The 11704-nt window shown below is 37.9% G+C and overlaps 1 protein-coding gene across 1 annotated transcript; it reads left to right on the forward strand.

The window, feature by feature from the left end:
- Window positions 1–2938: 2938 nt before the first annotated feature.
- Window positions 2939–9103, forward strand: slc3a2a (solute carrier family 3 member 2a). The gene is made up of 11 exons (XM_042512584.1): window positions 2939–3065; window positions 4463–4667; window positions 4762–4946; window positions 5818–5991; window positions 6115–6209; window positions 6349–6485; window positions 7029–7138; window positions 7360–7559; window positions 7643–7720; window positions 7817–8030; window positions 8447–9103. The coding sequence occupies exons 2-11, from the start codon at window positions 4471–4473 to the stop codon at window positions 8584–8586; spliced, it is 1530 nt and encodes a 509-aa protein (XP_042368518.1). The 5' UTR covers window positions 2939–3065; window positions 4463–4470; the 3' UTR covers window positions 8587–9103.
- The last annotated feature ends 2601 nt before the right edge of the window (window positions 9104–11704 follow it).

An 11704-nucleotide genomic window follows, 5' to 3' on the forward strand; every position in this document is an offset into this window, starting at 1 on the left:
TTGTAAATGAGAGAGATATGGATCAAGACAGAAAGGGCGGGAGGCCCACCGAGACTGCTTACGCATATGGAACAAACTTTGGTGCTACGCCCCTGCTGTCACCTAAAGATGTTTACCTACCACAATCTAAAATTTGCAAATCAAAAACGTCACCCTCTCAACATTTACAATAGATAGGACTCACAGGGATGTGAGTATTACACACAATAAAAACAAGGCTTATGCGCTTTCTCATTGCGTTTGATTGACCCTCAGATTGCAAACTGCTCCTTTACTGAGATAAACAACAACAAGAATGTCTATATTCTCCTACTCTTACAACCAATATCAGCTGCAGTACATACTGTAACCTGTATAAATATGGCCTGTCACAGCCCACAGTACTTTATGTACATGACATAGAGATTTTGTAAATGCTTTTCCTAGAAGTCTGCTATAATATGAAGGTCAACAACAGCTGGGGAAGGCCTCAGAGCACAAGCAGGGACGGAAACAGAGACAAAACTAAATGAGACAGCTGCAATGTCAACAACCTGACATTTTAAAAAAGGGATCAACAAGCTATTTTTAGAGCCATATACAAAAAAAAACATGATATGGGTTAATATTTGTTCAAACCTTGAACCAGAGGTCCTGTTTAAAAGAAGTACATTATCATAATGATAATGAAATTGGATCTCTGGTTCAGGAGATAGATCACTGTCTGATTTCAATCTAATCAATTCTTCCTGCAGACTAGTCAATGTATCCAATTTGAGAAATAGATTGGATTAATTCTGGTCAACAAAGGATATTTTGTATTATTTTACAGCTAATTTGGGATCGTTTGTGAAATTATGACATCTTAACGATATATTGCAGTATTGTTTGTTATATCTTGTGGGAGAAAATTTTAAATTCAATTTTTTAGTAAATTTGAAACATGTCTTTATATTCTATCTATGAAGACAATTATGTAACATGTCTTAAGTCATCTGCTCACTACAGCAGCACCATTACTTAACTACAAAAAGAAAACTGGAAACCCATTCAAGTCCAGTTCAGCCAAAAAGGGATTAGTTTACTTGGTTGCATAAGTTAAAGGAGCAGCATGATCATATCAGATTGAACAGATTACTCAGCGAGTGTTTGTCTCATGTTAAGGGAGGACATAAATGGTGCAAATGACGTGTGCATGGCAACACAGAAGGAAGGAGATGGGTGGGAAGTGGGAGCTAAATTAGATTGGAGAACAGAGTGGCAATCACCACCAATCAAAGGATGAAAGGCCTCATCATGAGCCTATATAGCTCGCATTTGATCAGTCAATCAGTTTGTCATCAGCATGTCTTATGTAACTGATTGTATTGTCTTCAAGAAATGTTTGCATAACTAAAACTGAATTTATTTATTTTTTATTGCCTTTTTTTCTTTGCATGCAGTGGTAAATTTTGAAATTTTGGGCGTCTTAGCTACCATAGAATATCTGCTTTCAAACTAGTGTAAAACATCCAAAATACACATATAGGTGTTTTTTATGGTTCAGACTTGTTCTGGGAATTTAAAAATAAGGTTTTTACAGTGTTTTTTTTGACAATATATCATTCATAGCCTGATTTATTTTTGCATTTTATTCCTAAAAACATGAACAGAAAGAGGTCTGCACACTTTTTGCTTCCCTTGCAGCTTTTATTGAGCTACTCACAAGTGATGTTTCAAGCAAAACAGCTCTTCTTCAGACTGAAAACATGGAGATAGATTTTAATGGCTATTGACAGTATTTTCTGATTCATGGAGTGATAAAAAGACATATTCAAATTCTCTGTGTCCAAACCTTTGACTCTAATGTGTGAATAGAATGATACATGAATTTTGATCCTAGCTTTATCCAGTGTTCAAATATTTGTTCTACACAAGTCTGTGCATATTTGATGAGATAATGCCTTCTGTACATATCTAAAAATGAATTTACAGAAAACGTAATACAAAAAAAATGTCCATCTGCATGTAGGCTAATCAACTGGGGACGTTTCATGGTGGCATCTATTGGTCAAAAATGTTACACTATTCACCTGTGTTGTTTCTATTGGAATATATTCGGCCTAACCCATGTTGCTCTCATAATAACTTTTTATCATAATAGCTTCTCATATTAACCCTTTAAAACCTGAAAACAAGGGGAGAATGCAATGAGCAACTTAAAAAGACATGGCCTGAAAATAACAAAAAAAAAAAAAACCCAAAACAAAACAAAAAGCAATAAGAACAACCAAGAAAATGACCCAAAGGGGCTGAAAATAAAAAAAAAAAAGTATTTATTTTATAGAATTTTTGTGACACAATTTTAGATATAAAAAAAATGTAATTAGAAATGTAGTCTTCTGGGCATTTTTCCTTATTTAAAAAAAAATTCTAATAATAACATTTTTTTAAAACTAATTTTAAATTGATTGATTTCTTGTCATCTCTTACAAATTTCTTGTCATTTGTATGTTTCTTGCCAAGTTATTCGTCACTTTTTCCCCATGTTTTCAAAAGAAATTGAACCAATTTGCTCCACTTTCAGGGGTTAAATGACTTGTGAAAACCATCTGAGCGCATCACAAAGACACTGATGCCAATCCAGGTTTCGAAGGGTTTAAAACTCATGAGGGCAACTGTTTTAAACCCACATGTCCTCTCTACTGACCCATATTTATGATACAATTTTACTTCAGGCTGAAATGAAAACACAAAACAAATACATAAAAGACTTATACAATTCTTGTGCTTTGTACAAACTAGGGCAAAGGTTGGAAGTGTGTTAAAAAGACAGATCCAATAAAGATATGTGGTTCTAATTTGGTATTAGATTATCGTTGGTCTGAAGTTTGGGTGTAGTCTTATGCTTATGTTCCGCTCTTTCTGGGAAGAGAGAGAGAGAGAGACATTATCAGGTCGTCCCCTGGTGGGCGGGGAAACCAGCGGGGCAGCTACAAATACAGACCGATCCTGTTAGGAACAAGATTAACCGAGACCATAGGATTAACCACTGAGAGACAAAGGAGAAAACAAACACGGACGGACTATACATTGGCCTTTTACAGGTAATGTTGAATTTACTTCATCGAGTTTACAGCCTGTGTAAATGACGCTTCTTTATGGAGTCATCCCTGAGAAGTAAAGTACAATGCTGTTTAACAGCCTCGTGCATTAGCAGATGACGTAGCGATGAACTTGATTTCATCATCTTTAAAGTAGACAATTAACACGACAGAAACATTTTTTGGGGGGGTTGTTGACAGCCATAGCTCAAGCTTTACTTGATTTTTTTGAAGTTGGGTAGATATTTTAAGTCGACGTTGCGAAACGCAACATTGAAATAACAGAAAAACCCGGCAAACGAATAGACTTCCGGTATAATTAATAAATAAAACATGATCTTGTTTGTCAAGTATTTTGTATAAAAGTGTTCGAAAGAGGATAGCAGAGGCTGTAAGGACTAACGTTGGCTATTAATTTCACTTCTTTGATAAATTGAGTAGTTTTATTGTGAAGGTTACATAGTTTCCGTCGACAACGCTGTTCTTGAATCGTGGATACAGTGAATGCATCCTGTAACTGACGGCTGCTGTCTTAACAACTGTTGAACACACGACTGGTAACAAACATTTCAAGTTGTTTGCGCATTTTAACGTTTGTTAGACTGACAAATGCTGTATATAGAGCAACGTAAGTAGAAAACGGTAATTTACAGCTTTTAAAAAAATATTTATTTACTTTTTTTTTGTCAGTTACCTTTTCGGAAAATTGGGTTAGCTTAACAGACAGTAAGCTAACGTTAATTGGCAACACCCATTTAATTTCTGTCTTAGGACTTAATGTCTTAGCTAGTTTAATGATTGTAGCATTTGTTTTGCTGTCTTATTTGGGACGAACTGTTTGTAAAAGGTGTTAGACTCTGTGGTATAGAAATAGCTACTCTGTTTCAAGTCCTGCATTGAAAATATGACTAAAATGAAAAAATAAGTATCATCGGGAAAATGTACTCAAAGTATAAACAAGTAAAAGTACCCAATGCAAAAAAAGGAAAAAACAACACACCCTAAAAACTCCAATTTATGTACGAAAACAAAAGAAAATGACCAAAGTGTTATCAGAACAGTTGCCAATTAATGTTCTGCCAACATGTTCATTGATGAATCTACTAATCATCTCTGCTGTATTTATATAAACTGTTGGTTGGTTTAATTTCTAACAAAAATAATAATTTATAATTTTACAAGTACCTCAAATTTGTACTTAAGAACAGTACTTAAGTAAATGTATTAAGTTACATTCCACCACTGGTTAGACTAGTAATTCAAGTCATTGTTGGTCATAGGTCACAGAGCATTTTCCTGTGAAACAACACTGCCCTTTCTTACTTGGAGAAGAGACAATTAACTAGACTATTATTTCTTTCTCTCCTTGTGTTACTCATCCCCCTTTCTTATGAAATCAGATTTAACCATGAATAAGGACACAGAGATCGATATGAAGGAAGTGGAGCTCAACGAGCTGGACCCTGAGAAGCAGCCCATGACGGGTGACGGCCAGGCTGCAGGCGGGGAGAAAAATGGCAGCGTCAAGCTGAAGGTCCCAGAGGACGAGGTTACATTCACCGGCCTGTCCAAAGAGGAGCTGATGAAGGTTGCTGGCACTCCAGGGTAAGTGCAACTTGACAAGAGTTGCTCAAAATGCTGGTCTTGTAATGTGGTCATTTTAACTTTTTTTTCCTCTGCTCTCATCCTTTATCTTCAGATGGGTGCGAACCCGCTGGGTGCTTCTTGTTCTGTTCTGGCTGGGCTGGGTGGGCATGCTGGCTGGAGCCATTGTGATCATAGTCCAGGCCCCTAGATGCAAACCCATCCCTGAGATGAAATGGTGGAACGAAGGACCCCTTTACCAAATCTCTGACCTCGAAGCTTTCTCTGAAGGAATGAACGGTAAAGAACGGCCACCTTTAATGAATATGTATTTCAGTTTAGAGTTTCAATGTTAATGGTGATTCTGCTGTTCACATGATTTTTTAAAATTTTTTTTTGCTTATGGAGTCACTCTTACTCCCAAAATAAGGATTTGAGGTTATCTTTACAAAGCAGTCTGGTCTTATGACAAGATCTTCCCGTAGTTGTGTGTGTTGTCTATTTCAGCTGGCTAGATACTAAAGTGCTGACAAGGCTGACAACCAGTGACTCAAGGTCTAAAGGACGTAAAAAGCCTACAAGTCATTTCTTTCATATCTCTCCTACTCAGCTTTGAGGTCAAAGTTGAGCAACCCAGTACATTTTTTTAGTGGTTTGTAGATAAAAGGTTCTTTATTTTGGATTTCAAAAGTTTTTTTAGAGCTCCTTTCAAATACTACTAAACATGATCACAATTATTTGGCCTCTTTTTTCAGTTCAGACTTCAGGAGGCAGGAAGGAAAGACAAGTTGTTCAGCTGTTCTAAAAGTGAATAAATAGAGAGCTCTCGGGTTTCCAACAGGCCTTGGGCAGAATTCCAACAACCACACGTGACATGGTGGTGTTTTCACATAAAGGACCTCCTTGTGCTCAGACTTCACATGGCCAGCAGAGGGTGTGGAGGGGGGAGTCATTCACATGCTCCTGCTTTGTGTCAATACTAAGCTAAAAGAGCAGCATTTTCTTTAACTTGGCTGTTTCCTAAACTATCAAAATGTCTCCCAAGCCTTTCACCCTCTCTTCCCATCCCTCTGACCCTGCTGCCTTTTACACATAAACTCTCTGCCTCCACCAAATGTGAAAATCACGCTGACAGTTCATTCTCCCTCCCTGTCACTGTGTTTGTTTCTAGGTGTTGAGGCAAAGTTGGACGAAATTAACAAGCTGAAGGTGAAAGGCCTGGTTCTGGGTCCTCTTCACACTGTCCAGAAAGATCAGCCGAGCACCCTGAACTTCGAAGAGATCAACCCGACCCAGGGACATGAAAAAGAGCTGGTTGCTGTGCTGGAAAAGGCCCACAAGAAGGGTAGGTCATCATACAAGTGAAGTCAGTTATTTGAATGTAAAATCTTAAACCAGCATTTTTATAAATCTCCAACACTGGGCTCAGATTTTAATTACAAAGTACTTTTGATATTTTTCCTCGAAGGCATTTCTGTGGTGCTTGACCTAACTCCAAACTACCTGGGAGCCTCTTCCTGGTTCAGCCCTTCTGATGTTGGTGATGTGATGGAGAAACTCAAGGTAGGACACACACTTTATTTTCTGTGAAACTTCATTCACTAACATTTAAGTGTGCAAAACTTTTCCTTCCATGTTAAAAAAAAATCCATATCTTTTGAAGTGTTCTTGTTGTAGCTAAAGCACTCATCCTCTCTTCCAGGCTGCAGCGGAGCACTGGCTGAATTTGGGTGTTGATGGCATCAAGATATCTGATCTCACTGTTGCCACCAACTCTGCTGATTGGTCAAAGCTGCGCGCTGCTGTCCAGGGCAACCGCACTGAGGACACTAAGAGCAGGTAACTACGGTTGAATAGGTGCAGGATCACAGAATGTTTCTTGTTTCATTTGCATGATTTCTGAAAACAAAATAGCTATTGCCTGCAGATATAGGGAAAGCAGTTTTGAGCAAAGACTGCACTGGTATTTATTTGAATCTTAGGTATTACAATAAGCTCAGTTTGGCAAAAAAAAGGAACAAAAAAGCTGCTTCCCCCCCAAAACTGGGTAAGAACAAATGTTAAACAGAACACGTAACCTTGTCAGCACTTCTGGAGGGAAGGTGGTGATTAAAAGCATTCCAGTGCTGCGGGGGACTTTGGGTGGGGGTCAGGGAGAGACAAGGTAATCCAAGCAGGTGACTGTCTGATAGTGAAGCAACACCTTGTGGCAGATTAGAGGAATGACAGTCAACTTTTAAAAAAATATTTTTTTTCAACATTTGAGGGGATAATTTATAAACCGCAACATAAAATTTTCTACTTTCAGCTAACTAAAAGCAGTGTAAATGATGTTCCTTTCCTCAATGATGTGATTAAATTTGACCACATTCTCTCTATCAGAGCGATGATGGGTGTGGTTAAAGGTATTTCGGCTCAGGAGGTGTCTCAGCTCGTCAATACCACGGGTGTCGATCTGGTCCTGTCTGACCTGCTCAGCAGCAATAAAGAAGGTATGCTGCCCCCCCGACATACTTGCACGTGTGTCTGGTGTTTAGCAGTTTTTGGCTGTCATTTTAAACACAATATGATGATTTGGACAAAAAATATCTTTTATATTCAAATTTGACTTTATTTCTGCTAATTTTATCTTTCTTTGTGTATAAACTATAACTGGTTTGAAAACTTTCTAGTAGTGCATTGCATAAACTAATTTTTATCTAAATATGTGCAGGTGTGGGGCGCATCATGGCCATGGACACCCTCCACTCTCAGCAGAGAAGTCTGGGCTGGGGTCTCGGTGCTGCTCAACTGGACCAGCTGTCTAAACAAGCAGGGACTCCGGCCCTGATCCGTCTCTACCAGCTCCTGCTGTTCACCATGCCTGGAACCCCAGTGTTTACATACGGAGATGAGATCGGCCTTCAGGCAGTCGTAAGTTATAAAATAGAGAAGTTAAAAATGTATTATAGACCATAAAGTTGTGACATAGTTTAACCCTTTTCCCCCCTCATCAGGGTGCAGAGTCTCCTAAGATGGTTTGGGACATAGAGAAAGCACCAGCTCAAGGAGAGGCTGTCAATGAGACTGCTGAGGTAAGAGTGTGTTCACAGCCAGTGTCGGTGTAGAAGAGGAGTCCTAAAATTACAGTCAGTGTTTTTAAGACCGCTCCTCAATTCCTACATTTACAGGCCCAGCGGGAGGAGCAAGTGGCTGTGAGGACGTGGTTCAAATCCCTCAGCGAGCTGCGAGGCAAAGAGCGTTCGCTCCTCCACGGCGACTACTATCCTCTCTTCTCCTCTACCTCCTCCCTCTCTTTTGTCCGTGTGTGGGACCAGAGCGACAGATTCATAACTGCTGTCAACTGGGGAACAGCTCCTGAGACACTCAAACTGGCACCAACAGGTAAGTTTAACCCTTTGAAACCTGGATCGATTTCAGTTTTCTCGCACGTTCGGATGCTTTTCACAAGCATTTAAGACCTTTGACACCTGAGCAAGTTGGTTTGATATGTTGAAAACATGGACAGGAGCATTGTGCAACTTGGAAAGAAATGTTTTAAAAATTGCCCAAAAAAAAGATTAAAAGGCAAAAGAGGTCATTTCCTTGTCTTTTTTTTTTTTTTTATTATTATACTTTTGGGAAGATTTTGCGGGGACACTTCTAAACTTTCTCAATCCCTTTTGTCTAGTGCTCTTAAATTAAATCAGGCCAATTTGCTCAGGTTTCAAAGGATTAACAGAAATATCTAGTCAAGACTGTCCTCTGCAGTAACTTATATTAACAACTTTTTTTTAACCCCATGATCTTTGTTCCTGCAGAAGGACTAGAGTTGCCAGAGACAGCCAAGGTGAAACTGTCAACTGATGAAGAGCTGAAGGCAGACGCCATCGTCCACCTGGACAAAGTCACACTAAAACCTGGGCAAGCGGTGCTGCTGCAGTTCCCCTACACAGGCTAAAGATGGAGCCAAACTATAGGAAAACTACCGACACACTAGACTTGTTTTAAAACTGGAAGGTCAGTCCCAGTCCTTAGGAATTGCATATTCACAAGATACAGGACCTTTCTTTTTTATCATTTTTTTGTTTTGCTAGGACAGACATGCACTCATCCAGCAAGTATTTTGTTCTTTTGTTATCTTTTATTGTTGACTATCTGTCCAAATATGTAAAAGACATTCCATTCTTGTTCTTCGGGCATTTCCTTAACAGTTCTCATGGGTGTTTTTTTTTTAATTAAAAATTTTACGAAATTCTGTTTTAGTGGCAGTTTTACTTTTTATGATTTTTTTTATTTTTTATTATTGAAAGGTGTTTTTCACACAGGAAAAACAAGGCAACTTTGTGTGGGGGCTCAGTTTTGAAGTTTTTTTAAGAGTGCTAGTAAAAAATTAAAACACATTTTTTTTGCAAATGGCATCAAGTCTGTCAAGAGAACTGAATTCAAAATGAATAAACAGAAAGTTCTGTACCGACTCCTGCGTACTCTTCATGTTTTTTTTTATGTGTGCATGTGACAACATTCTTATGAGAGTGAGTTAAGTTGTGTGGCAAAGCATGTTATCTTGGCCAAAGATAATATCAGAAGAGATGTTAACTATTTTCAGTATGTACAGGTGTGCGTAAGTGTGTCACAGATGTTAACAGAGGAAACACGTCTATATTTTATCAACATCCTCCGATGGGTTTTATCCTCTCATCATACTTGAATCTAAAATGTGCGCTGTGCACATACCTGAGTTTCACTAAATAGGTCATACACTTAACTTACGTACCACTTAAGTAACTACTTTCATAAACCCCCATCATTGTCACATGTTTAAAATTGGCAAGGGGAAATATGTTCATTTTTAATACTTAAGCAACACTTTTACTACAGACATAACTTTCAATATAGCCACAGAAATATCATGCCGTGTTTCGTTGAGGGGGCCATTCTCTTCAATTCAGTGATTTATAAACACACTTCCTGTAACATGAATCAGCATTGGCAAAATCGGTTATGAGCAATTTGAGAAATACTAATACTTCCTCTCTGTACTTACTGTACTAACTGCAATTGCTTTTTACATATGAATACTATTTCTTGCGAACAAATGGACAGACTTCACCGGGACACTTTTTGAAAGACATTGCATACATGTGATTGAAGCTGGACATTTTTTCCTCAACATTATTGCACAATTTATCGCCCTTGAATGAGATAGATGTCGTCTGAGGAGTTGGGTTCATATACAGTAGACCTACTTTGACTGAACTATTGCCTACAGCTGGAATTATTTTAAGTACTGTCTACTAAATAAAATTGTAAAAGAATGAAAATAAAAAAGTCCACAGAATTTATTTTCAGTTCTAAATTTTGACATGTTCAGTCAGAGTGGCACAGGAGGCGAGCAAAAAAACAAAAGGGGGGGGGCCAAGAACAAACCATCGTAGTTTTATCTTTATCTACCAAAACAGTCTCTGTTGTTTTAGTCTTTTATCTTAGCTGTGAGACCGGTATTTTATAGTTTTACTTGTTACTTTAGAAAAACACCAGATTATGACAAAATTACTCATTTTAATCCTCTGTGAACTGAAACTCAGCTTGACGTCTTTGGCATGTCGTTATAGTAACAGGCTTGACATTAAACAGAAATTCTACCCCTATTTAGCTTTTCACTGTGTTGAACTACAAATTTGAGATATTTTTTACTCGAGTGTTTCAATTCTATGCTTCTTATTCCTCCGACAGCACTCCACTGCAGTTCAGAGAAAACTATTCTAATGAACTTTATTTGACAGCTGTAAAAGTTACTTTGTATATTAGCCTCTAAGTTTTAGATTCAAAACAGATTTTGAAATACACCACACTTTTTAATTTAACAACTCAATAGGTAAAATTAGATCCACCAAATAATTACACCATAAATTGATGCAGAAAAGGGGAAACTGGTGCATAAAAAATCACCATAATGCCGCAAATTAAGTGTTAGGAACTCAAAATTTCGGGCAAAGGACACTTTAAACTACCCTATTTCATACATTTTTAAACAAAGCCTGTGCCCCTGCAATACACCACTCTAACATAGGCCTCTCTGCATAATAAGCACTTAACCTTCTGATACTTTATTAGTGTTTATTTATTATACATAACTGTACTTTTCACGAGACTTTTTAGGTGAATAATGGTTTCTTTTGGCTTTCAAATTGTACTTTAATATCATCTTGCAGAAGTTGATTTTTAATTTTTAATGCTGTGATTGGTAAAATGATTGACTCCACACAAAATATACAAACTAAATGATCTATACTGGCAATCTAACTAAAAAAGATCACTCATGAAACACTGAAATATACGTTTCAAACAGTGTTAATTTCTGAGCTGTTACATTATACTGTTACACATAATGTAATCTTAGATATCGATCTGAAACCATCCCTTTGATAAAAATGTCAAACAGTCCTTTTAACAGTTGAAAGTTAAGTTAAGTCTCAGAGTTTCGGGGTCTTGGTATAATACAGGGCCGCCGAGGTGCTGTGGTATCACAGGGGAGGTTTGAAGTCAATGATACCGGGAATCAGGGCTCATCTCGGCACCTCTCTTTGCACCCCACGCCGCTGTGAAACCCAACCACGGTCTCACCCACCGCCATGCACACTCATGACTGACTCTCACTCTGAGTATGACACACACACACACACACACACACATGCACCTTTACATCACGGTGACATGAAGGATATGACCTTTCATCAGCTTTCATGGAGCATCGCAGAGGCACAAATGATTTTAAAAAAAGTGAATTACAGCAGTCTAATCCATTCTAACCTGTCACTTTAGAATGGAAAGCCCTGTGAGTGAAAACAAGATATTGTACATTCAAAAAGCAATAGCAGAGCAAGTCATTCCACTCAATATATAAAATGCATATATATATATATATATATATATATATATATATATGTAATGCTATGCTATATATATAAAATGGCTTGTTTCCAAAGCTTTTTTTGGGTAAGCTTCATATTTAGGCCTGAGACCTGTTTAAGGCTATTTCAAATCTAGTTGTTAAGACAATGTAGAGTGTCAGTGCA

This window comes from Plectropomus leopardus, chromosome 23, assembly GCF_008729295.1.
Source record: "Plectropomus leopardus isolate mb chromosome 23, YSFRI_Pleo_2.0, whole genome shotgun sequence".
In the NCBI taxonomy this organism is placed as follows: domain Eukaryota; kingdom Metazoa; phylum Chordata; class Actinopteri; order Perciformes; family Serranidae; genus Plectropomus; species Plectropomus leopardus.

Bases quoted from the DNA above. Each gene is read 5' to 3' on its own strand.
- slc3a2a (XM_042512584.1), top strand. From the start codon at position 4,471: ATGAATAAGGACACAGAGATCGATATGAAGGAAGTGGAGCTCAACGAG. The intron at 4,668-4,761 runs GTAAGTGCAACT...CTTTATCTTCAG, and splicing joins AAGGTTGCTGGCACTCCAGG to ATGGGTGCGAACCCGCTGGG. The intron at 5,992-6,114 runs GTAGGTCATCAT...TTTTCCTCGAAG, and splicing joins GGAAAAGGCCCACAAGAAGG to GCATTTCTGTGGTGCTTGAC.